Source organism: Asparagus officinalis, chromosome 7 (genome assembly GCF_001876935.1).
Source record: "Asparagus officinalis chromosome 7, Aspof.V1, whole genome shotgun sequence".
Taxonomy (NCBI): Eukaryota; Viridiplantae; Streptophyta; class Magnoliopsida; order Asparagales; family Asparagaceae; genus Asparagus; species Asparagus officinalis.
The window spans coordinates 7,362,545-7,390,352 of NC_033800.1; the positions used below are offsets into that span (position 1 = coordinate 7,362,545).

At 38.8% G+C, this 27,808-nt stretch overlaps 2 protein-coding genes across 2 annotated transcripts; one reads left to right on the forward strand and one right to left on the reverse strand.

Annotated features, from left to right (window-relative positions):
• On the reverse strand, positions 3,945 to 5,844 carry LOC109846626 (myristoylated alanine-rich C-kinase substrate-like). The gene is made up of 5 exons (XM_020415873.1): positions 5,449 to 5,844; positions 5,190 to 5,355; positions 4,962 to 5,120; positions 4,404 to 4,460; positions 3,945 to 4,138 (listed from the first exon to the last, which is right to left on the reverse strand). Exons 1-5 carry the CDS (start codon positions 5,842 to 5,844, stop codon positions 3,945 to 3,947), a joined length of 972 nt encoding a protein of 323 aa, XP_020271462.1.
• LOC109846627 lies at positions 20,958 to 21,863 on the forward strand. The gene is made up of 3 exons (XM_020415874.1): positions 20,958 to 21,113; positions 21,175 to 21,489; positions 21,566 to 21,863. Exons 1-3 carry the CDS (start codon positions 20,958 to 20,960, stop codon positions 21,656 to 21,658), a joined length of 564 nt encoding a protein of 187 aa, XP_020271463.1. The 3' UTR covers positions 21,659 to 21,863.

The window sequence follows — 27,808 nt, forward strand, 5'->3', positions numbered from 1 at the left end:
CAATTGTACTTCGATGGGGCTTCCCGATCAACCAATGTGGCAAGTGCACCCGGATGTTCTAAAATCTCCTCAGGAGTGGGGGTCGTTTTAGTTTCCCCGGAAAAGCACATCTTGCCTAGAGCATATTCACTGACAGAACCATGCTCTAATAACGTGGCCGAATACAATGCATTAATAATCGGACTTAATTTCGCCAAAGAGCTGGGGGTCGAATACCTTGAAGCTTTTGGAGATTCTCAACTGGTAGTTAATCAAATACGAGGAGAGTATGAAGTCAGAAATCGAGACCTGATTCCATACTACCAGGTGGCCATCGAGATGGCAAGCTCGTTTGAAGAATTTTTCATCGAGTACGTTCCGCGTCTCCAAAATGCATACGCAGACGCATTGGCAGCATTGTCGGTATCCTTGGCTCAATCTCCCGAAACAGAGCAATTGATTACAGTGAGGACTCACCAGCTTATTATTCCAATCTACAATTCGAATGCTAAAGAAGCATACTCAACTGGAGTTGAACCCGAAGTTCGAGATTGGCGTTTTCCCATTATCGACTATGTCCTACATGGTATATTGCCTGAAGACGTAAGAGAACGGGAATCGATTCGGCGAAGAGCACTGAGATTTTATTACAATGCCACAGCGCAAATGTTGTATCGACGATCGTATGATGGTCTTTTACTCCGTTGTCTATCCAGTAAAGAAGCGGAACAAGCACTTAAAGAGGCGCATGATGGGATATGCGGGGCACATCAGCCCGGTCCTAAACTCTGTGATCGGCTTAGGAGAATCGGGTATTACTGGCCAACTATGGTAAAAGACGCAGTCGACTACGCACGACAATGTGAAGTGTGTTAGTTACATGCAAATTATATACACCAGCCTCCTGAGTATTTACACCCATCGGCGACATCATGGCCATTCGAAACTTGGGGAATGGATATAGTAGGCCCTATTTTCCCGCCTTCGGTTAAAGGAGACCGTTTCATTTTGGCAATCACCGATTATTTCTCAAAATGGGCAGAAGCAGTTCCACTTAGAGAAGTAAAGACGACTGATGTCATCAAATTCATTAAACACCATATCATATATCGGTATGGTGTGCCAAGGCGAATAGTACACGACAACGGTCCTCAGTTCGTGAGCAATGCATTCATCAAATTCTGCGGTAAATTCGGGATTAAGGACGTTTCATCGACTGCTTATAATCCTACAGCTAACGGATTGGCCGAAGCTTTTAATAAGACTATCATCAAAATTCTGGCAAAATTGGTGAAAACCAATAAACGAGATTGAGACGACAAACTCGGCGAAGCTCTCTGGGCTTATCGTACAACCGTCCGCACGCCTACCGGAGCCACCCCGTATGCTTTAACGTATGGGTGTGAAGCCGTCCTTCCATTGGAAATACAGATTCCTTCTCTCCGTATCGCTCTCGTAACGGGAATGACGACAGAAGAACATCATCAGAAACGTCTCGAGGAATTAGAGATGTTGGATGAGAAACGCTTGGAAGCTCAATAACAAATCGAGTTTTATCAAGCTAGAATTTCTCGGGCTTTCGATAAAAAGGTCCGACAAAGAAGCTTTAAAGAAGGAGATCTAGTTCTCGCTATTCGAAGGCCTATGATTCTCACTTCTAAGAAGAAAGGCAAATTTGAACCTAAATGGGAAGGACCGTTCGTGATAGAAACAGTATACTCAAACGGTGCGTATCGCCTGATTACTCAGGATGGCAACAAATTGATGATGCCAATAAATGGGAAGTTCCTGAAAAAATATTATCCGTAATACGTTCAGGATAACCTATGTAAAACGGGAAGTTCCTAGAGAATCCTGTATAGGATATTTCAGGATAACCCAATATCAGTTGATTATTCTAAATGAAAACTGATCATGTGAATGATCTATTCTTAATTATTATAAAAATAATTAAGATCCTTTTACTACTTTTGTTGAGATGAGATTTAATAACAGTTAATCTTTCCTCACAAAACCCTGTAATATGATTATGGAAGATGAGATTCGATGATTTGTAATCTCACACTATGAAACCCCCATCGGTCGGATTGATCAATGATCATCAGTCTGTATCAATCGACAGATTATTTCTTGTCAAATTCTTATGTTCGAAATCAAAATTTCTCACTGGGTAGTTTGTGCAAATCAACGAATTCATTGTTATTTGCACCCTACTCCAATTCCTCAATTGATCAAACCTTTAAATAGTTAAGACCACAACCAAAATCCCCTCTTGATTCCTTCAATGAACGAGAGGCCCACAAATGGAACGATCAAACCTTCCTATAGTTAGGATCGTTTCAAAACTCCCACTTGGTCAAACCTTACTACAGTTAGGACCACAGCCAAAATCTCCTTTCGATTCATTTTGCGAACGAAAGGTCCACTTTTGAATGGAATAATCAAACCTTATGACAGTTAGGATTATTCAAACCAATCCAGATTCTCTAAGTGGAGATTCCACTTCAAGTTTTCTTTACACCAGGAGATAGAATATAAAATTCTTCCTCTCCGATTCTGGGTTTATCTCTACCAACAAACAAGAGACCAGGAGATAGAATATAAAGTTCTTCCTCTCCGATTCCGGGTTTATCTCTACCAACAAACAAGAGACCAGGAGATAGAATATAAAATTCTTCCTCTCCGATTTCGGGTTCGTTGTCCTATATAGGAAACGCAACCTACCCACACTTCAAAATCCATGTTGTTCATACATGGGGGATGTTATCTCTATCCCTTATTAGAGATAAGCCTACATCTAACACATGTAGCCTACATATTCAACATTCTAGTCTAAAGTCTAAAAGAGTTTAATTCTTTTAGCATAACGTTATATGTGAAACGGACCTAGATAATTCACATACTAGCCCGACTCAAACGGTAGTCGGTAAAGGCATATCAAATCCGTTGATGGCTGAGGATTTGCCAAAAATCCTATGAGTATTATGATTGTTTATTCTAAACAAGAATAAGTAATCATAGTAAAATCTTAATGAGCAAAAGGGTTCATTATATTAACCGAAAAATGTTCAAATGAAGCTACAAAAATATATATTCTCCAATTACAAAAGTTTATATTGACTAATTTGATTTTCAAGTTTTGACAGCTCTAACGCATAAGTCTGTTCAAGCTCAGCCGTCAATTTAATTTTGAAAGCTTCTTCATCAACACTTTGAAGCACGGCGACCTCTTGTTCCTTTTCAGCAATTATTTTATCTTGAAGGTTCAGTTGCTGTAACAGATTTTCTTCAATATGAATTTCCTGCGTCAACTCGGACTCCAAGACATCATGAGCATCCTTGGCCATTGCAAGTTCCTCCTCTAAGCGAGCTATTTCCGCTCGACTCGATTCTAGATCTCGGTGTAGGTTGGCCTTGGCTTGTGTTCTTTTGCCAATATTCTCCCTAATTTGATCGCTTCGGGCTCTTAAACTTTGAAGTTCGAGATTAGCTGATTTTTGAGAATCATGCCACACTTGCAACTCGGATTCCATGCGGGAAGCGATATAGGATGGTACGCCTTTGGTACGAAGAGCTTGCAGATGTTCAACATGTCGCTTCAAATCAATCAGATAAGCGTTGATTGAATCGGCTAAGTCGTTATACCCTTCTTCTCTGAAGCCTGATATAAAACGATCAAGAGATTTTTTATAACTCTCAAAATACGATCTTTTGAAGAGAATACGATCGACCATGGAGTTCATAAAGGTAATGAAGCCTTGGAGATTGGAACAGATGACAGCCTTGTCCGGATCGTCGTCGACCAATAACGCTTGGAATGAAGCCTTGGAGATTGGAACAGATGACAGCCTTGTCCGGATCGTCGTCGACCAATAACGCTTGGATGTGATCTGATAATGATGAAGGAGCTGCGATGAGGGCAAATAAGTCAGTACAGGACATATATATGCATACAAAACAACAAGCTAAAGCATACCAAGTTCGATGGAAGAACCTTCAGCATGACTTGGTTCGCCCAAGGATGGTAGTCTGGCTTCTTGAACAATCAAGGTTGGTTCAGGAATGGTCGCTGTTGATGCACCCGCTACATCAGGGACTTTTTCAACTAAAGCCTCAGAAGATAGGGGGTCCAAATTGAGAGGCTCCTTAGGAGAATATTCTGCGAACAAGAGAATCTCAATGAGTATGGTAAAACGATAATCAGAAATTTAAAACAAATGATGGGTAAAACTCACCAACTCTAGGCACAACATCAGCCGACGTACCAACGTCTTCAGTTGGTCTCGCTTTTGTTGCAACCGGACTAATCTGGGGAGTGACAGTGACTTCTATCATCATGGGATCCATAGGAGTGGAAGGTTGAGGTTCAAGAACGAATGATTGCAAATCAACCTCAGTTCCTGTCCATGGCACGAGTTCACTACCCTCCGGCCGATCAGATGTTCCAGTGATTATAGTAGTATCAGTTCCAGTAGCTGGTCCTATAATTCAAATAATTATATGATTAATCAAGTCAAAATATATACGTATATATATATGGAGTTCACAGAACCAAAGTCTTACTCTCAGAAGGACCTGCTTCTGTTGAACCAGTTCCGACATCTGATCCTATAGTGGCATCAGAAGCCTTCCCCAACAAGAAATCGGAGATTTGCTAATGGTCGTCCTCTGAAATATTAAAGTCAAAATCATTAAAATCATCGACTTTGGTGGCATGAGTAGCTTCTCCTTCAGTGGGCTCATGAATCGTGGCATCTACGGAACGTATTAAACCATAAGTAACACGTAAATTTATACGAATTTGCTCAAAGGACGTTTAACATTACCTTGTTGAATCGGGACGGATTCGGGAGCTCCACTACTTGTACCTGCTTCTTTTAATTTGACTAAAAGGAGAGAAAGCGCACAGGTCATTAGAGGAGGCACACGGTCCGACTCATTCATTTCTCGGATTTCTCTTCCGAGAGGAGAAAGATCAGTACCTGCGTCCGTAGCTGATGGATCAATGTCAGGAGTTGATGGAACATCAGCTGGTCCTTCCTTCAGAGCATCCTGCATCTGTTGGACAAAGCTGGTCTCTTCAGTCTCCATACCACCAGGAGAAGCAGCTTCAACTCGATATTCTCCCTCTTCTTGACTTCCTATAGACGTCGAAAATAGAATGAGTTCGAGCTTTAAGAAGCGTGAAAATGATAAAAACAAATCGTTACCTTGTTCATCAGAAGAAGCACTACGACCAGACGTCTCTTCTGGAGCAGGAAGATGAACGCGTGGTTTAGAGGCAGCCTTCTTTTGTTTCTTCGATGGATGCCCTTCAGAACCTTCATGACGATATTTAGTGGGAAGTTCAGCTCTGGGAGAAGCTTGAGTTGGAGCCTGAGTGGAAGATTGAGATCTTTGCCTACGAGCAAGAGGCACTGTATCCTCTTCATCCTCTTCATCCTCTTCGTCGCAGCTCAGAACTTCTACCGTCATCCGGTTAGGATATTCCATGATGACTCTCTCTTTCCGTTTTTTCGGAGCAGCTTGTGATTGAGTAGGAGCAGCAGATGGGCACACAAGTCCCCTATCAAAGAAAGAGTCAGGGAGACCAGATGCCTCTTCAGAACTTGAATTAGTTTCACCTTCCCCTTCAGAAGTTTCGGTCGCTTCACTATCAAACTCCTCTTCACTATCCGTTGGGCGGGACGGTTCTTTTCCTTTTCTCGAGGATTCAGCAGTTTCTTTTCCTCGAGTTGACACCCCAGTTTCACGAGTCGTCTCTGTCGCTTGCCGTGGAGCTGCCTCTGCCTCTGAGTCTGATACTCTCCTGCGTCGAGTGACGATATTAGCGGCAATTAGCCACTTACAAAAGAGGAAGGTCATCCGTAAGCGCGGCGCCTCCAAAGGCAGATCGAACTAAACATTCGTACAGCCGGCGATGCTCCAAAACCAAGCCCTCGCCCCGTCGATAAGTCCACCTCGAGAGCTAAGATGGCGGTTCAGATTGCCAACATATATCTGATCATATCCGAACTGACGGGCGAATCGACATGGAAGATAGGGTTCGATATGACAAGTATCTCTTACCCTGAACAACAGATATCCAGGTCGAATATTCATCAACCATCTGAAGCACCCGACATCCAAGATGGTACGATTCTGCCTTGGGTCTTCAGAATCCACTAAGGTAGTATTATAGGTACCGGAGAACTGAGGGAAGCAGGGGAAGAATTCCCAACACTTGTGAATTTTAAACTGCCTCGTTATGTCCGGTCCTCGATGCTTAGTCCATTTGCAACATTCAAGATTCTGTAACAGGGGGATGCTGGGATTTACCATCTCAGAAGCCTCCATTAAATCTGGCCGGTGAAGTACTAGCCAAGTCATTAGATAAGTATAGGGCAGCTCCAGTTTTGGAACGGACAGGCTGGCGGATGGTTTCTTTTTCTCCTGAGTAAACACGGAGATTAATTGCTGTAATCCACTGTGAATAGCGGCCACCATGGCGGGAAGCAAAGATAATTTGCGACCTGTAGCTAGCTGGACAGCCGGATACAACACTTCCATTGGCATTGTGTCTGAGGACTGGTGGGGAACTACGCACCTCTTTAGCCATAAAGCCAGAAAACCCGCCAGCAAAGCAATAGGGCTAATCGGAACACTAGCTTGCCACAGATAAGGGCGGAACTTAGTGCCGTGCGAAAATCCATCTTCTGAGCGCGAGGTATAAGATTACGCCTTGGTTTTCTCTAACAGACGATTGATTTCACCAGTACTCAAAGGAGACAATCCGCACACATCTGCCGAACGGTCATCCAGGTTCTTGAAGAGGTAATCAGCGAACTGTTTTAAGCTGACCTGAGGAAATTTCTTTCTGGCTTTGGGCTCCATCTCGGCCATAGCTATATGATAATGGCAGGTCAATTCCCATAAAGTGTCATGGGTCACAGTTGAGCTATCTTTCATCATGTTCAGCTGATTGGTGGTCGGAAAGAACTCTTGATATGGAACATCGCCCATAGGCAAAGCAGACACCTGCATCATTTCATGCAGTGGTAGTCCGAGCTCCCCGTTCTTGGTAAAGAATGTATTAGTGTCCGGGTTGTAGATCTCGAACAAATAGAGGAAATGACCTACACTAATCTGCAGGCCATGCATGGTGGCACGAATCGGGACATCCAACCCTAATTCTGCTAATTCTCGCCCAAAACGGTTCAACACATATCGGGTCATCCTGGTCCACCACCATTTGTCTCCAGAATAATGGACCCATCCATAACATCTAAAAGTCTCTCTGGGTAATCTTTTTCCCGCTGCTGCTAACCGGTTTTTCACGATGTTGGCTTGCACTATCTTTTCATTCTGAGGTATATTGTCTTGTCCTAAGACACCTGGATGAAGTCCCCGCACATGAGCTCTTTCACTGGAACCTGGGGTGACTTCCTTCCCGATGAAACCACAATGAATACGCTCGTGGTTTTCGGTTAACTTCCAGAACATCTCACGTCCAACCGATAGATTATGGAACTTTAACAGTGAGTGATCCCGAGGGATAAAAGGCAGATATAAGAACGATGACCCACTCTGGTGCAACCATTGCGCGGGCTTGCAGAAAGCAATCTCCGGATCTTTCACATAGTCACCAAATAAAAAATCCGGCTTCCATATACATTGATTCGAGTCTTGCTCCGAAATCAAGGTGACATCCGTGATTAACCGTCGTAGGACACGACAACTACCTCGCCGGATTAATTCTCTATCACTTTCGCTATAACCAGATTTGAACTGGGGAGATGACTCAATTAACGGAATCCCCTCATAATAAGAATGGGTCACGCTACTCCGACCCGTAACCGCATCAGTATTAAAGATGGAAGAAGGAAATCACACTGATAAAAGAAATATACACATAAATTGTGTTAGTATCGCCCTAAAATTTTAGAGAAAAACGGTATATCTTACTCCATAAGATATAGTCGCTATCTCATAACAGGTGTGACGATTTTCTATCCACCACATGTATAAAGGAGATATACGGGCATTATAACGGCATACCAAAACCTTTCAATACATGTGGGATGATATGAAATCGCCCCTGTGTATTATGAAGTGTGTTTTGTCCAAGCAAAACAAACACTTTTAAGCGTCGATCCCCTCAAAGGAGGATACCGGCTCTTCTCGAGGGTATCTCAAAGGATACAAACGAAGATCTGCAAACAAATACAGGAACATATATATGGAATTGATGAAATACATTATTTAAATTCGTGAAAGGGTGAAAGAGATATACCTCCGCGTGAGATCGTAGCAGGGACAGCCTCCTCAGGGCTCTGAACAGTCGGACGGCCTCGGGTTCCTCGAGCTCTACGTGGCGACATGATGAGTAGATGATCTACAAGGAAATCCAACGAAAATGGTCAGGGTTTTGAGCAAGAAATCGACCAAAACATTACAAAATATGGCTAGAACAGTGCATGCAACGTTACAGGTGAAGAAAATTAATATTTGAAAGAAAAGAGGGAAATCAAACTTACCAAATCCTAGTGCAATCTCCTCAAACCGAAGCACAACCCAAATCAGAAACGAAGAGAAGAAGAAGAGGTGAAGAACTGGTCGAAAATCGCTCGAAAATCGCCCAGGAATCGCCCAAAAAATCACCAAAATCCGACGTGAAAAAGCCCTAAAACCCTAAGTCCGAGTTTTATACTCGCTGGCTCGCAACGCGAGACAGAAAATCCTGTCTCACTCAGCGAGACAGAAAACACTGTCTCGCTCAGCGAGACAGACAATACTGCCAAAATCCGACGTGAAAAAGCCCTAAAACCCTAAGTCCGAGTTTTATACTCGCTGGCTCGCAACGCGAGACAGAAAATCCTGTCTCACTGAGCGAGACAGAAAACACTGTCTCGCCGAGCGAGACAGAAAACACTGTCTCGCCGAGCGAGACAGCATATTTTGTCTGGCTGAACGAGACAATGAACCCTCTCTGTATCGCATTGCGACGCAGACGAATACTCCAATAGGTACACGAGTTTAAACTGTATTCCTACCCTCAACAGGAAGTTTCTGGAGAATATTAATCTGAATATTCTTAAGGATAACCTGATGAGCTCTCAATGGATATGTCAATTCAGTGATAAAAGCTGAACCCACTTCAATTCAAGATCTCGATAACGGTCAAGCGATAAACGCGACGCCGGGAGAACATTAGCTATTCTACGAAGAACTGAATAGTACTGAAAAGCAGAAAAGATCAAGCATTGAAGCCCACTTTACAAGCCTTCCACCACGATCTACTCAGCCAGAGCCATTGAAGGGATCGTAAGTAAAATCTATTCCTTATCCAAAGTATCCCAGCTCCTCTATAAAACAATGAGATCTGTAAATACTTTGGAGGGATCTGTAGGCCGTCAAAAAAATCGCTAATAGATATCCCAAACATAAAGGAAGAATCACTCAAAATTCACAAGAAAGGATTTCATACTGTTTTTGGAAAAATATCAAAAACAAGTATGAACTGTTCTCAGCCAGCGAGACAGTATTTGCTGTCTCGCCAGCGAGACAGTATTTGCTGTCTCGCCAGCAAGACAGTGTTGAAATGGTCAAAACCACCTTTGTAACTACCCTACACGTGTCCATTAACTGCCAAGGGACGTGGGAAACATCGTGGGCGAAAATCACGTGGATAACTGCCAAAATAACAGAGTTTGAAACGTGGGAGAACAGTTACAGCGAGAAACTGTTATTTTCCGAGACAGTATTTACTGTCTCGCTGGGCGAGACAGCAAATTTACTGTCTCGCGGGTCGAGACAGCAAACACTGTCTCGCCCCAGCGAGACAGCAAACACTGTCTCGCCGTACTGATTTCTATGATTGCTGAGTTTTTGCAGTTACAGACCCTTGAGGCTATAAATACCCCCCTAGGGTCATTTCTGACGAGGATCGAGCATTTGTTAGAGCATTCCAGAGCAGAGAGAGCAGAGATCTAAGTTCTTGGAGCAACTCCTTGAAATTAAGCCTTGACTTGATTTTAAGAAGAACGACTATCTTACTTCGATAAGATATCGTTTCAATTTCTAACTTCGATAACGAAGGAAGAATCAGTAAACCCCTCTTCACGATCTGTGATTCGGTGGTCCACGAGCTAACGCGCTCCCGGCACAGGCAAAGTCCCACAAAAACAGTAGTTGATAAACAGCTATTGTGTTATTTTCTCAAAAGTTATAATTTTTGCTTTGTTGTGTAGAAAAGATCTTATAAAAAGATTATTCTTTCGAATTTGTTGTAATCGAAATAATTTTTGCTTTGTTGTGTAGAAAAGATCTTATAAAAAGATTATTCTTTCGAATTTGTTGTAATCGAACAAAGTTATAATGAATTCCACAGCAGAACTGACTTTTGGCGAAAACAAGCTGCAGCTAACATATTTGAAGTGCAAGCACATAAAACTACCCATATTGATTTGGAGAATAAGACATGCACTTACCGTGCTTGGGACGTCATGCAGATTCCGTATAAACATGCATGTGCATTCATCTCGTACATGAAGAGAGACATTTACCAATATTGCGATTTGTTTATGTCCACAGAAGCATTTAAAAAGAGCTATGACCTGATTCTCTATCCTATACCAGATTATGAGAAACAAAGCATGCCAATGGATGAGATCGAGCTACTTCCACCACATACTACCAAAAGAAAGAAAAGAAATAAAACACGACGTATCAACAATCGAACAGTGTACAAACGGCCTTTGAAATGCTCTCGATGCCACTCCGAAGGCCACAACCGCGCAACTTGCAATGAACCGATTGCCGATTGATATGAGTTACGGATTTGTCAAAATACTTTTGGGTGTATGTAATACTTTTGTGGTTAACTGTTTATATGAACTGAAACATATTTGGGTGTTTGTAATATTTTTTTAGTTAACTGTGTATATGAACTGAAATATATTTGGGTGTTTGTAATACTTTTGTAGTTAACTGTGTATATGAACTGAAATATATTTGGGGCAATGTGAAGTATAATGAAAATGTTATCTTACTTGGTTTGTAAAGTTACTTAGTTAGATTGTTAAATTACAGTTAACATATAAAATTTTCTTAGTAGGTTATTAAGTTACACCTATTACATGTTAACTCTTGTGAATAACATGTTGGGTAATATGTTAACTCTTGTGGGAAACATGTTAACTTTTGTGGTAAATATGTTAACTCTTGTGGCTAATATGTTAACTCTTGTGGCAAACATGTTAACTCTTGTTGATAACATATTAACTCTTGTTGATAACATGTTAACTCTCGTTGGTAACATGTTAACTATTGTCGATAACAAGTTAACTCTTGGTGATAACATGTTAACCATTGTTGATAACATGTTAACTCTTGATGATTATATGTTAACTCTTGTTGCAATCATGTTGACTCTTGTGGATAATAATTGAACTGTTAACTGTAATTCTCTGTTAACTTGTTAAGCTACGCACATAACACGTTAACTTTCTCTCGTACATTGTAAAGTTACACGGCTTACATGTTAACTTACTCCAGGGCACTAGTTCATAATTTATCATGTTAACTTGCTCCCGTATACAGTATTATTTAACAAGTGAACCTGATATGATATAAACTTTCTCCATATTTAACAAGTGAAGCTGACATGATATAATTGTTAACTTATGCATCTAACATGTTAACTTTCTCCGGGCACTAGTTCATTAGCTGTTAACACATTAAACCCTCGAGATATTAACTACTGGGAAAATAATCTATACAAGCTAAAAATTATGAAGATTGTTTATAGTTGTTTATCTACATAGCATTCTTCCTTAGGCTGTACATTTGCGGCTCATGCAGACGCTTTCAATTCTGGGTCCTCCACGGCTATTGTGCCCTTTATATTTTTGAATTCCCAACCTTCTTTTATTAGTTCCGCTGCAAGCCTTGCACGCACTACCTCCGACGAATCATCGGCGGACGTAACATGTAGTATATCACCTTTCTGTAGAATAGCCCGTACATAAAGGTAAACGTATATCCTACAGTCGTAGCTACAAATAACAAAATATAAATATATATTACAGGTCAGTTTTGGAGATGAAAATTTAATAAAATAAGGTTCATATGTTAATGTATCTTCCCTTTTGAGGCTCGCATGGGATTTCCTTATATTGAAATATCCTACACACCTTTTCAGGATCGAATGCGGCCTTCATATGGTCCATGAAGTTTATAATTTTGTTAACGGGCTCAAGGTAAGCAGAGTGAGTTACCGAACTATAGTGCAACGCTAAATTTTCATTCAACCTAACTTCGACATAATGCCAATGGTCATGACGAACAATTGGGAATATGAGTATTGATCGGCCAACGGTAATATGTTGTTGTATATAAAGTTCATATAGTTCATATAGCCGCAGATGAGCCTGGTCTCCATAGAGTGAATGCTGTTACACAAAATTAACACATTAAGAAAGAGCGGCCTTTAACATGTGAACATGGTTCAAGTTTATATAGTTAACATTTTAACGACGAGATTTTGCATGTTAACTCTTGTGAAAAACATGTTAACTCTTGTGGAAAACATGTTAACTTTTATTAAAAACATGTTAACTTTTGTGAATAACATATTAACTCTTGTTGCTATTATGTTAACCTTTGTAGATAACATGTGAACTCTTGTGGCTATATGTTAACTCTTGTTGATAACATGTTAACTCTTGTGGATAACATGTTAAGTCTTGTGAATAACATGTTAACTCTTGTGGATAACATGTTAAGTCTTGTGGATAACATGTTAACTCTTATGGCCTATTGTTGTATCTAACATATTAACTATTGTGGTTAACATGTTAAAAATAAGAGCTTAGCTGTTAACTAATTATATGAGGATTGGTCTTACGCAGAAATATATAGATACAATCCCGTACTGCTTGTTTAAGACAGCGTTCTCCTGCAACTGCAATCATAGTCGTAATCTATCTAAGACGGCCTCTGTTACTTTATCATCGAGTCTTCCCCTGCGGAGCATATACAGTAGTTTCGGGTATGTAATTGTGCTGTTACCAGTAGTTATGACATCAACGTACCTTAACAAGAAATAAGTTACGGAGGGTTAAAATTTAAAACATGAAAGCTAACTCTCGTGGCTAACATGTTAACTCTTGTGGCTAACATATTAACTCTCGTGGCTAACCTGTTAACTCTTGTTGATAACATGTTAACTCTCGTAGCTAACATGTTAACTGTTGTGGCTAACATGTTAACTCTCATGGCTAACCTGTTAACTCTTGTGGATAACATGTTAACTATTGTGGCTAACCTGTTAAGTCTTGTGGATAACATGTTAACTATTGTGGCTAACATGTTAACTCTTATGGATAACATGTTAACTCTCGTGGTTAACATGTTAATCTTTGTGGGTTAAATTTAAACATGAAAGCTTTAAATTTTGAAATCAGTACTTACGGGCTACATTTCTCCTTGCAGTACTGCACGAGCCATTTGTTCTCCTCAGCTGAGAGTTTCTCTGCCATATTTCTTGGTATTCTGTAGTTATGTACAAAAGCCCCAGCGCTATCTAACACTCGTAAACTAAACATGCCTACATCAGGGATACCCTCATTCACCTCTTTTAAGACAGCACGATCCACATCTGTTAAATACGTGCTTTTAGTACATACCACTTGCCAACACTGTCATTATAGTAAACTGTTATTTTCTCTATCTTGTCACCAACAACAATGGGTTCATCTTTGTGCTCACCTTCTTTCAACTTCAATCCCTTAGCCCTCGGTTTCTTATCCTCAGTAAATGGTGTCCTAACCAGTTTATCTTTCTTGGTTGCTCTTTTGCTTGGAGCTTTACTCCTATAACCCACATATTTTTTGCTCACCGGCTTCCTCGGCCTCTTCAATCCTTTGCTGAGTGGAACATTCTCAACCACACATTCCTCCTCCTGCACCATCTGCTTGTCCTCCTCATCCTTGATCACATTGTCTCTCTCTCTCTTCGTTCTTGCCCATTTCCTCGACAACTTCATTCTTGGTAACATCGTCTCTCTCTCCATTCGAGCCATCTTCATCCTCAACTATCTGCTTGTCCTCCTCATCCTTGATCACTTCGTCTCTCTCTTCGTTCTTACCCATTTCCTCGACACCTTCATTCATGGTGACGTCGTCTCTCTCTCCATAGGTCTCTCTCTTCGTTCTTACCCATTTCCTCGACACCTTCATTCATGGTGACGTCGTCTCTCTCTCCATAGTTGTCCTCTCCATCGATTTCGACACCTTCATTCATGGTGACGTCGTCTCTCTCTCCATAGTTGTCCTCTCCATCGATTTTATGCTTGTTCTCTTCTTTCATTGTAGGGTTTCCTTTCAGTTGCTGTGCAATAAGCTTCTTCACATTGTTCTTTAAAACCAAGGGATCTACTATGTCACAAGATTCGTCCAACCCCTTAACATTTTTGTTAAGTCTACGAATCTCGTTCATGAAAGTTTGACAATACAATTTCTTTGAGACCCTCAGTGTACGGCAAAATCTCTGGTTTACTTTAGCAGCATTTCTCCAAAATTGCAGTTGCTCCTCAACTGGTAACATTTCAATCTCATCTTCCCTTTCGAAAGCCTCATCAATAGCTTTTGACATTATCTATAATTTAGAAATAACAAACAGTTAACATCAAGCTTATAAAGGTTAACAGTAAGAGGCCCACAGTTGACACATATAAATCAAAGGTTCTTCAATCATATATAGGTAACATGTTAACTCTTGTTGCTAACATGTTAACTCTCGTGGGTAACATGTTAACTCTTGTGGTTAACATGTTAACTCTTGTGGCAAACATGTTAACTTTTATGGAAAATATGTTAACTCTTATGGCTAACATGTTAACTCTTATTGTTAACATGTCAATTCTTGTGGAAAACATGTTATCTATTGTGGCTAACATGTTGACTGTTGTGGTTAACATGTTAACTATGGTGATTTAGCACCTTAGAACTTACCAAACCTATTGACCATCTCTTCTCATGTTCCTTCTCTTCTTCCTTCTTTTCAACCTTATTTTCTTCTTCAATCTTCCTCTTCCTTACTGCTTCTTTCTTCTCCTCCGTATGTACGACTGAAAATTGTGGTACAATCCCTTCACTTCTAAGCCTCATCAATGGCTTTCTGATTGGATATTTCTCATCGGATGGGCTAATTTCAGCTATTGGTTTATGTACAACCTGGATGCTAGCTTTTGCAGCCTTGACAACTATTGTGCGCTTTCGAAAAGATTCATACTTCTCACAAATCTTCACCCAGTTAGTGAGGGGTGGCTTGAATCTATTGCTCAAGGCATACCTTTTAATCCCTGTCATTTCATAGTACCATAGCTGCAAACAAATAATACATGTTAGTATGCACTACTAATCTTTTAAACATGAATATAATTAATAGAACTGAACTGAAATATAGTTAACACTGACGACACCAACTTTAATACTGGAAACACTATAGTTAACATGAACCTGAATATAGTTAACCAGATCCTTAAAATAGTTAACATGAACCAGTAAGCCTTAATGGTTTCTTGACGTAAGTTGACAGAATACATGCAAGCGTTCACATGCACTGGTTAACCCAACTTACAAGGATCAAAGGCATGCATCCAGGTACCTAGCTTACTCCTGACCTGTGCAGACCTTCCCTGGCAATCTTAATTCCTTTCTTCGTCTGATCATAGATGTATTTCCCCCCAGGCCACATTCATCACTATTTTAATTGAATCAACATATTTGAACAAGAGCCTTGGGATGCCTTGGACACTGCTAGGGCACCACATCATTGAACATTGATAAAGTATCTGCAGTAACACAAAATCTTTAATATCCTTCTTCTTTCTTGATTCAACAAGAGATTGCAGTAGCTCTTCCACATATCGCCGCATATTCTTCGCTGATTTCTTTGGGGTTCTAGTAAAATGTTCATCAAAATACTCCACCCAAAGCCTAGGGAAAGGATATTTATTATTGTAAATTATTTTCCCATCAATTGGGAAATCTGTATGTTCATGCACCCAGTCCATATCAAAATTAACAATCTTTTCTCTCCCACTTTCGGCATCGGGCAGAGAAAACGCTACTTCATTACCCATATAGTGACTCAATACAAGTTCCAACGTGAGTCGATCTACCGCTGGGCGGCCAAACTTTACATAATGCTAGAATGTACACCCTTGGTATGCATCCTAATGACACTGCCGCATTCTCGGTTCGAGGACTTTCATAAATTTACAATATGTGGCGAAACTAGCAGTGGGTCTAATTTCAGCAGCACCTGACTTTTTCCTGTATTATAATTAAACATTTAACATCAACCACACTTAACATCCAACATCCAATAGTTAACATGCAACGATGAACTGTAACAGTTACGCTATAAACCTTAACAAACAACAGCCAAACTTAATATTAATAAGAGGTATATAGTTCACATTTAACATTAAGGTATCAGCTAACATGTCCTTCAACCAATGTCCAGGTATATAGTTCACAATTCACCTAAATCTATAGCATCTATCTAAATTGGAAAATATAACATATAACTTTATCTTACTTCTTTATGGATTTATGTGGTGCGTTTAGTGAACTTGTAATTTTTTTTCTCCTTACACCCTTTTGGAAACTCAACAACGTTTGGATGGCTTCATCGGTGCTGCCATTCCCTGATGATGACGCATGGGTGGACGAAGACTTGGAGGCGGGGGAGGATGTGAGAGAATCGGTATCACTGTCGGTCTCAAATAACAAAGGGGGGTCTTCGTCCGTCTTGGAAGGCGAGGGGGATCTTCGTCGATCTTGGAAGGCGACGACGAGCCTTCTCGCTCGTCGTTCATCGGTGCATGTTCCTGACGTTGCAGCGACGGCGGAGGATGGTGAACAACTTCGAATTCGTTCGCCGATTTTTTCTCCATCTTCGATCCGGTTTCGACCTAACCCTAGAGTGCAGATTTTGGTTTTTCGCCGGAGGGAAAGCCAAAGACAGAGTGCGGGAGGGAGAGAGGAGAGAGAGAGAGAGCGTCGCGATAGTAACGGAGTGGGCGGCATCGTTGCCAACGCACGGAGGCTGTAGCGGAGTGAGCGGGAAGGGTAGAGTCGGGTTTCTGAGAGTTACAGCTCACTCTCGTGAGCTGGAGGGGCTGAAATGAACTTTTGGAGTGTATTTTGGGTTTATACCAAACATTAAAAGTACAAGGAGCTGTTGCACATTGTTTTTTCAATCTTGGGGCCTTGAAGCAAATTTTCCAACAAAATAAAAGTAGATCAGAATGTTTTTGTTTCTTCAGTTTGATTCGCAAGCAAATTTATGGAAAATTTCGGAAGAAAACGCGTGACTTGTCATTAAAACAAGGAAAGCAAATTGCTAGCTTGGAGCTCCGCATGGATTATAAATCTATTATTGAAGAATAGGAAAATTGGAGGATGTTGTAACAAGTGTCTTAAAAAATTAGTTACCAACTAAACAATGAATTGACATGAAAATTATCTTCCACTTTTGATTTGAGGCGAAACAAACACAAAAATTAGAATTTCAAGAGATCCTGTACTTTTTTTCTTTTGGTTCCTGTTATTTTCTGAATTAGGAAAAATCTTCTCAACATCCTATTGAGAAATTAGTGAATGATAGATGAGAACTACATAAACAAGTTATTATGTATTGTTTGTATTCTTGTGTCTTTTGATGCTTGTGCATGTCTGTGTGCATGTCTGTCTGCATGTGTATGAGCGCACTGTGATTGTTGAGCCTTTTGGTAAATATATAAAATCCTCATTTTGCTAGGAGAAATTTATTGTAATATTTTCTATGTTGCAGGCTTTAGACTTGTTGAAAGATTGTATGATATCTTGCAATGCACTGAACAATGTCGTTGCTCCAAAGGCGCCGAAAACGTCAGCATTAAGTTTATAGTGCGGGTCCTTAGCATTTTATGTTTTCTGCTGTTCTCAGGCTTTTGATCCAATTTTGAATTTTTCCCCCATGATCGAGTTTTCAATTGATGAGGTATTTTAATTAGTTCAGATTATGCTGATCAAAATATGAGAAAGGTTTGAAGCTGAGTTTTTCTTGAAATTAAAATTCAAGGCTTGAAGCCTACCGTATTGATCACCGGTGACTTCTATCTTCTCGAAGAAGTTCCACACATCGGATCTCGGCCTTTTAGAAGCTCTAGGTGCAGAATCATCGCCACCGGATTCATGATCAACACCGGTAGGAGGAGTAACTGTAGCTCCTGTAGTAGGAGTATTATGCCTCGTTTCAATATCGGGAGTTGGGATTTGCCCTTCATAAGCAGAGGAGGAAACCATTTGATTGAAGAATTAGAGAGCAAAAACGCAAATAAGAAAGTATTAGAGAGTATTAAAGAGAAGTAAATGAGTTTTGGATGAGAAAAATAAATAAAAACCCTCTCTATTTATAGAGGCAGCCCCCTAGCCAAATGATCAAAACACCTTCAAATTTTGGCCTTTTTTGACCGTTTTTAGGGTATTTGGTCACAAGCGTAAAAATAGTCGTTATGGCCGTTCGGACCAGGCCGGGACAGGGTTAGGCCCGGGCTGCCTGGCCAACGATCACATTCGTGAAAAATGAAAAAGCTTGATCTTAGCTCAATAAAAAATAAAATGGAAAGTATAAAAGACAATATTGTCTTAATATTTTATAGAACAACCTAATTTTTTGAGTAAAATTAGAAATATTTGGAAGAGATTTTCACGAAATTTAAATATTTTAATACTTATTTTGTGAATGCTTTTATCATATAAAATTTTATTATAATTAGCATTAATGTTTAGTTTATGGTTTTTAATGAAGTCTATCGATGATTAGGAATAAGATCCATATTTTAGCCACTTCTAATCAATCGTCTATGCTTATTGGTTTTAATTATTCCTTTTACTATTATAATGCTATTTTAAGTATTTTTTACTTTTACAGCACTATACTTTATTAGGTAAAACTTTGTTTCATGTCGATTTAAATAACATGCATATTCCAATTGGTTTTATTTTGGTTTCGTGTCAATTCAATTATCAGCATAAAACTTAAAATTGAGTGTAGCCCATTCAAATAAATATTAAAAAAAGATAAATAACCGCCATATTAAATTTTAGAAACATAAATGAGCAAAAGTTATCAAATTAAAATCAAAGAATAAATTTTAGTAAAAAAATAAAATAAAAATAAATAATTACGATACTTAAGTGCTAAGGGCCCGTTTGGATTGATTTTTTGGAGGTGTAAAATGGGGGAAAACTGTCAAAAATATCAGCTTTTTGGCAGCTTTCTCTTAAAATCGTCTTTTCTCGTTTTACGGCTCTAAAAAATCAATCCAAACGGACCCTAAGCGCATAGAATACAGTATCGGAAAACATAAAACTCGTTTTCCATTCTTTGGCGTTTTGCGGGTCAAGGAACAAGATTTGCAAATCTAGCGGTATGGATTTCCAACGTGAAAACAGCAGTGTATTGTCGCATCAAGCCAAATCAGGGAAAAAGCAAGAGGTCAAAAAAATTTCAAAATCTATAAGGGGGTGTTTGTTTCATTTTTTTTTAGGATATAGGGTGGATTTCAAATTTTGGGATGTAAAAAGTGATTTTTTTGAGTTTTGGTTTTCCTTAAACTTTGTTTGTTTCACTTTTTTTTTTGGATATTGAATCCCTAAATTATAAAAAAATAATATATTTTTAGGATTTGTGAAATCATCTCTTTTGTTTCAACTTTTTTTTGGGATATAAGGTGGATTACAAGTTTTTTGGGTTTTAGAATTCCATAAACCATGTTTGTTTCAAAACAAATTTTGGGATATTGAATCCCCAAATAATAAAAAAACTATTATATTTTAGAATTTGTGAAATCCTACAATTGAGAGAGGATGTAGGTTGGATATTGATGTATTAATGCTTATAATATAAGATTAATATAAGATTAATATATTAAATATAATATTATAATAATATAATATTTAATATAATACATCTATTCCTCTATAATTATAGGAGGACCCAAGAATCAATGTTCATGCTTTAGTAAATGCTGCAGTAAATTACTGTAGCATTATATATATATATATAATATATTATATTATATAATAAATAATATATATATATTATATAATATATATATAAATAATTTATATAATTTATAATTTAATATATATATAATAATAATTATATAATCGGTACATATATTATATTGTTATATATTATATATAATTATATAATAAAGTAAAATATACATTAAATACAGTAGACTCAAATATTATAATATGATAACCTTCACCATATAATGTAAGGTATAGGTTATAACATATTGAAATGATTATTAAGATGTAATAGACGCCCCTGATTCAGCTGAAATGAAGAATACATCTAGTAGAATAACAATTTATTAGTAAAATTTATAATAATACATATGATCATTATTGGAAACACGACGAATCACAATATATCATTATATATGATATAATCATATATGTTCCAAATATAGGAATATACATTGATTACGTTACTCGATATGATTTAATAACTAGCAGTAAGTCACAAAGCGCGTCTTAGTGATAGTAACGCTGGATTCCTCTGTATATAATATATACTAGACTATGGGCAGTTTCTTAGGTATAATAATTACTGAGTAAACGCCTATTTACTGGGGATATAAGGTTTGACTCGATTCAAGTATTTGTAGAGAAATATCATACTACAACTTCATATATCATTATATAAGAAGTTAGTATGCACGATATACAATATGTGTGATAAAAGTGCTATTGTTATCTCCAAATCCCAAAATATTGATGAAACAAACAAAATTTTAGAGATCCCAAAACATGTAAAAAAATTTATGGATTTCAAATTCTATGGTGAAATCCATATCCATAAATTTTGGGATACAAAACAAACACCCCCTAAATAAAAGGAGACATAAGAGCAAGAGCTCCACAAGACCCATGGCAACCCAACTCCGCTTAAAGCTTGTGATAGACAGAAAAACCAACAAATTCTTGTTTGCAGAAGCAGGGACAGAGGTAGTAGATTTCCTCTTCAGCCTCCTCTCCTTGCCACTAGGCTCAATTATTAAGCTTATTACCAAAGAAAAATTAATGGTGGGCTGCATCGGTAGTCTCTAACAAAAGCAGAACCAGTCTCCTAAATCCCATTTCAAAGAATACTCTGTTTTTTACTGGCACAAGCTCGACACCAACACCAACACCAACAAATGGGCGAAAGGTATATAGATGCCCTAATAGCTGTGCAAGCTCTGCCGATGTTTATGCTGCTCGCTGTTCTTGCGGTCTTCAGATGACCGCTGAGGTGGTTTCCATGGCCGTGATAGTGAAGGGAATGGTGACTTATACCGTGATGGACGATCTCACCATTACGCCAATGTCTGCTTTTTCTAGCATCACGATGCTGGCCAAGTTCGATGTTAAGGACGTCGGATCGCTTGAGGAGCGGACGGTGAATCTGGGGATGAGCGAGGTGAGCCTGAATTGAAATTTTCTTTTAACTTTTTCCTACATTTTTTGATCGATTCAATTGGATTTTTTTGTGTTAGGGTCTGAAGCTGCTCGAGGCTTCTCTGCAGTCGAGGACTGTTCTGACCGATGTGTTCATCGATCGGGAGGCGGCAGCTGATGAAGCCAAATGATGCTGGTGCGAGATGTGCGCTCAACGACCTTTTTGGGACCTTTCTGCTAATATGTTGGAATGTATGATGTGATGTGTATATGTTGGCTCAGCGACCTTTTTGGGACCTTTCTGTTAATGTTGGAAAGTATGATATGATGTGTGTATATGTTGGCTTTGCGAGGTGTGGTGATCCATGGCTGTGTTTTGTGAATGGGAAAAGCGAACGCGTGTCGCTAGCTAGAAGCTTGCGACGTTAGAAAAATGTAAGGATTTGTTTGCGTTGAATGTCATGCAGGTTTATTATGTACGGGCTCATTGTTTATTTTATTTCTTTCTGGCCGGTATGCGAGAATTTGCGAATTTGGATCCTCCATACTATAAAAAAGTAGTGAAGAGAGCACTATTTTTATTTTAATCGTTAATTATTTAGTAGGCGGTTATGATACAATCTAAATCTAACATTTATTATACCCGCGTATATTGCACTCATTCCTAATGCATTTTAAAGCTGTTATTTCTTTCTTTTTTTCAGAACTAAAAATTTTCTTTTGCAGCTATATATAGTTTTTAAAACAAGTTAGTTTCCGAAAACCTCAATTGTCTTAGATTCGATTCGATTGTAAGCTTTTCTTATAAAAATATCCTTTTTTTCAGAACAAGTTATGTAAGTGCAAACTAGGGTGAACTATATAATACATTCAAGGCCTAAGTAGCATTTTCTTTGTGTTTCTCTTATTATACTAGAAGGAATATATGCGCACGTGGTCAAATATAATTATTTACTTTAGGTTTATTTATTTATTGTAACATCGTTGTAAATAACTTTATAATTATCATAATATATTAATTTTTTTAGATATTTTCATGTGTGGTTTTAATATTTTGTCTTCCAGAGTAATAATGATGTTTAAAGCCTTAAAATATTAATGATTTAATATTAATTAGTAATTTAAATATATAATTTCAAAATATTAATGATGTAAAGGACCAATACGGAAAAAATCTATTATTATTAATGAAAAATAAATTCTTGAATTCATCAAAGAAAAATATTAGGTTTTATCTAGTCATTAAGGGTTTTATTCAGTTATAAAAAATTCACTTCCACCTATTGTTTACTTCCACATGTTGTTTACTAGTAAGAGAATAAGATGGACATTTTGTTGGCCTCATGTTTATGAGCCTATTCCCTAATCTTGTTTTGATGATTATAAACAATTCCTAACAACGTGTGTCGAGTGTTTGCATTTGTTTTGTTAAGTAATCTACACAAATATCCACGTTAGAGGATGGATGGACTAGAGCTTTCATGATCATATCCGTTGGAGGATGGATGGAATTGTGCTTCAACGATCATATCTAATGGAGGCTGGCAGAATATCGGAGTGAAGCAATGCAATTCAAGTCAAATATTCAAGTTAAAGCTTCATCCAAGTTTACCAAGTCGAGCCATATTGAAGATCAAGATAGCTTGGGTAATTTAGTTTTAGGTTTATACTTGTGTGTACATACTTCAAGCTCATTCACATACACACATACAAGTTTTTGTTTTATATATATATATATATATATATATATATATATATATATATATATATATATATATAATATCAACAATGAGGAAACAAAATTAAAGTTCTAGCATTTGATTAACATTTATCATCAAGAACTAATTTGTTTTAAAACAACAGTTTAAACTCAAGCATGAAAATATCTCATTTTTAACTTGCCATAAATTCAACTAGAGAAGGTTTGGATGAGGATAATCTTGCCTCAATGCCGCTGAAAATTCCAAACAAGAGTTCGTGCAAGATTCCTCCTCGCTACAAACCGCTATTCCATGTCTTCTCTCTAAAAATAGCATAGGGAAACACTCTGTTTCCTCTCCACCAATGCCACAGGAAAAGTTCAGATGCTACATGAACGTTTTAAGAGGAGGAAGAGATGTTCTGAAGAGGGATTGGAAGTTGGTAAGGGTTTTAGTTTGTTTCTCTTTGACAGGGATTCTTTTGGAGAAGAAGAGCCACTGTTGAGAACTGAGAGCAGGTTCTCAGCTTTGTTTCTTTTCATTTTCTTTTCTTTTGAGAGCTTAAAAAGAAGGAAAAATTGCTTCAAGGCCCCAAACTTGAAAAAACAATGTGGCCCAGCCCCCTGTAGTTTGGCCCATGTGGCTAAGCCCTTAAATTTTCAAAAAAATGTAACTGGGCCCTAAAAGCAGTTCTCACACCCGTATTTGCACCCAGCCTCCCTAAAATACCCCCGCCTTCAACTCCGTGCCTCGAAAACGAGATCCGATCGCTGGCGAAACCTCTCCGTCGCATTTAAGGCGAGATGATGGCCGTTTTGGGGGGAAATTTTGGCGCGCTCCCTCCGTTATATCTCCTGTTAACCCACTCGGCTTTGAAGAGAGTGTATTTATGGTGCAAAGGGCAGATCTTTGCGGTTAGGGCTTATGATCTTCAGCCCCCTACTTGTCCTAAAGTGCCCTTCATAACTCCTCTTAAATCCCCTTCATTTATGGCGGAGAGCCCCCTTATTTGCATGGTTTCCTTGGGTGAGAGAGCAGTGTTCTCAAGGGTAACTTCTGCAACCTCTTTTTTTGAGTTTAAGTTCGACGTGGCTGAGAGGTTGAAGGTTCCTTATGATGCGCTATCAATGGTTTATAAATCTGAAAGGATCCCTGATCTGAGTTTTGAGATCGAGAATGAGGATGATATGGAGTGTATGGTGGAGCACAACCGTAATATCGGGTGTCTGGAGATCCATATTCGAGCTAATATAGATGTAGATGTTTCCAGATGTGAGAACACCCCGAAGCAACCTCCTGAAATGTAAGTTATATTTACACTTAATTTATTTGAAAACTTATGAATTGCATAGAGCAGGTTAAATGTTAGCTTTTAACTGATATATGTTAACTTTCTACCGAAGGTTGTTAAGCTTTAGGGCATATTTGTTAACTCTTAAGGGTACTGCATTATTTAAGTACAAGTCCTATTTGTTATTTTAAGAAAAACCAATTATATTTGTGCAGCATTATGAATACACTGAAGCCAAAGTTTATTGATAGTACTTCTGCCGCAAACCATGGTTCTGAAAGAATTCCAATTGATAATCCCAGTGGTAGCAGTGTAGTGCGTTCTGATGACATTATTAACAACACAGTAATGATTCCTGGTTGGTGGCATAATGCATTAACTGAAGAGGGTCAAGAATTTGAAAGTGCTGAAGAATTAAGGTTGGCGCTGACATACTATTCTCTGGCCAAAATGTTTGATTATGAGTTTAAAAAGAACGAACCAAAACGTATCCGTGTATATTGCCGATATAAAGAAACTTACGAGTGCCCATGGATGTTGTTTGCTTCACCTGTTAAGAATGCAAATAGACTATCGATCAAGAAGTTTGTTAATGAACATACTTGTGGGCAGTACGGGCAAAATACAGGTCGTTCAAGGGCATCCCGTAAATTCATTGCAACACAGTTACAACCACTCCTGAAGGTCCGTCCAGAAATCCGACCCGTTGATGTGCAAAAGGAGTTCCTCACAAACTACGGCCTTAGAATTGATTACAGTAAGATATGGTGGGGGAAAGAGAGAGCACAGGAGAAGCTTTACGGGGATATATATGAGTCGTATGATCAACTACGATGGTAAATGCTGAGCTTTATTATTAACTTGTTAAGTTTCAAAGTTTGCTTGTTAAAACAAATAGTTAACATGTTCCTTGTTAAGTTCATTGATAACATTGATAACATGTTAAGTTTCACGACTAACATGTTAACTCTTGTAAATAACATGTTAACTTTTGTTAAGTTACCCCAATAATGTGTTAGCTTTTTTTGGTCGCTTGTTAAGCTACACGGATAACATGTTAACTTGTTGGTTTGTTTCTTCTTACACGACTAGGTATGAGCGCATGGTAAAAGAGACAAATCCCGGCAGTTACATACATGTTGACCAGAATGAGGGGAGGTTTTCGAGACTCTTTGTTTGTTATGCTGCATGCATCAAAGGTTTCTTGAGTGGATGCAGACCCCTTCTATTTTTGGACGGTACATTTTTGAAGGATCGATATAAAGGTATTCTCCTCTCGGCCATAGCATACGATGGGAACCAAGGTATATTTCCCTTAGCGTATTGCATATGTGATCAAGAGAATTTGATGAATTGGAAGTGGTTCCTCCAAGGTCTATGGTCCATACTTTATGAGAGGGCTGACCCTTACAATCCTCCCCACCAATTGGTTATAATTTCTGATGCGGACAAAGGAATTAAAGAATCAGTAAAAGAGTATTTTCCAGAAGCTCTACACTCGAGGTGTGTTCTACATCTTGTTGAAAATTTCAGGTTAAAGCTTAAGGACTTGGGTATGAAGTCGAAGGACACTCATGTTCTTGGGAACTTACTCCAAAGTGTTTGTTATAAATACACAATAGCAGAATGGAATGAGTACATGAAAGAGATATATGACATGGATCCAAGGGCATACAGAGAATTTTTATATGTAATATTCTTAAGGATAACCCGATCATGTAACCCAGTTTCGCAAAGAAGCTGGGGGGTGGATGATTCATGAAACGGGAAGTTCCCGGAAGAATACTATATGTAATTTTCTTAGGGATAACCCGATCATTACAAACAAAGTGATAAACACTAAACCCCCACTGTGATTTCCGAACACTCTTTTGCTGAGACGAGATTCGATCGCTTCGTTGGATCAATCTTCCCTCACAAAACTCCTATTGGTGTTTGACACAGATCAACCTTTCCTCACAAAAATCCCCCCACTGATCAAATCAATTGACGGTGGGTCCACTAAAATTTCTATCCGCCAATTCATGGCAATTTTCAAAGCTTGACGTGTTAAGTCCTGATCACTTAACGTCAAAATCCTCCATCGAGTGGCTAGTACAAACCAGTATTTCTACTGCTTCTGGTATACCTCTCTCTTTACTTTCAGGTCAAACCTATAAAAGTTAGGGCAAAAGCCAGATTCCTCTCTCGATTCTTTCCATGAACGAGAGGTCAATTTTCAATTTGAGCAATCAAACCTATTAAAGTTAGGATTGTCTCCGACCTCACTTAGTCAAACCTGCAGATAGTTAGGACTAAGATCAAGTCATCCCTTTCGATAAACGAAAGACTTCCATCTTTTCCTTTTTAACCAAACCTATAAAAGTTAGGGTTGAAATCAGAATTTCCCCTCAATAAACGAGGAACTCTTTTCTTGGATTAGACAATCAATCCTATAAAAGTTAGGGTTGCTTGAATCTTTCTGATTCTCGGAGTGGAGATCCCACTCTTAGTTTCATCTTTCCGGATTCTGAGGGTGGAGATCCCACTTCGAGTTTCCTTTCCAACTGAAGATAGAATATAAAATTCTTCCTCTTCAGTACCGGGAGATAGAATATAAATTCTTCCTCTCTCATTTCGGGTTCGTCTTTGCCCCAAGAGAAGACACCACTTTTTCAACTCCCAAAATCCGTGCCTCACAGGTACGGGGAATTTTATCCCGAATCCTGAGTAGGGATAAGTCAATGTCTAACACGCGTTGCCGGTTTAGTCTTTCACCGATTGAAAAAGATACTAGAATCCAGTCTGGGGTATTTTATCCCAAAGCCTAAGAAGGGATAAGTCAGCGCCTAACACGCATTGCCGGTTAGTCCTTAACCGTAAAAAAAGGGACAAAAGCCCACATATTCGACATTGTGACAGGTTGTTATTCATAACACCAAAATCTGTGTTTCACACGCACGGGGAATTTTATCCTGAATCCTAAGTAGGGATAAGTCAACGCCTAACACGCGTTGCCGGTTTAGTCTTTCACCGATTGAAGAAGACACCAGAATTCTAGTCTGGAGAGTTTTATCCTGAAGCCTAAGTATGGATAAGTCAGCGCCTAACACGCGTTGCCGGTTAGTCTTTGACCGTAAAAAGGACAAAAGACCACATATTCAACATTGTGGCAGGTTATTATTAATAACACCATAATCCGTGCCTCACACGCATGGGGAATTTTATCCCGAAGCCTAAGCAGGGATAAGCCAACGCCTAACACGCGTTGCCAGTTTAGTCTTTTACCGATTGAAGAAGACACCAGAATCCGAGTTTGGGGACTTTTATCCTGAATCCTAAGTAAGGATAAGTCAGCGCCTAACACGCGT

Coding starts and splice junctions, on each gene's coding strand:
- LOC109846626 (XM_020415873.1), bottom strand. CDS start 5,844: ATGACCTTCCTCTTTTGTAAGTGGCTAATTGCCGCTAATATCGTCACT. Junction 5,121..5,189: donor TGCTTCTTCTGATGAACAAG/GTAACGATTTGT, acceptor CGACGTCTATAG/GAAGTCAAGAAGAGGGAGAA. Junction 4,461..4,961: donor TCCATCAGCTACGGACGCAG/GTACTGATCTTT, acceptor TTTGAATTATAG/GACCAGCTACTGGAACTGAT.
- LOC109846627 (XM_020415874.1), top strand. CDS start 20,958: ATGGCAACCCAACTCCGCTTAAAGCTTGTGATAGACAGAAAAACCAAC. Junction 21,114..21,174: donor TTACCAAAGAAAAATTAATG/GTGGGCTGCATC, acceptor CCCATTTCAAAG/AATACTCTGTTTTTTACTGG. Junction 21,490..21,565: donor TGAATCTGGGGATGAGCGAG/GTGAGCCTGAAT, acceptor TTTTTGTGTTAG/GGTCTGAAGCTGCTCGAGGC.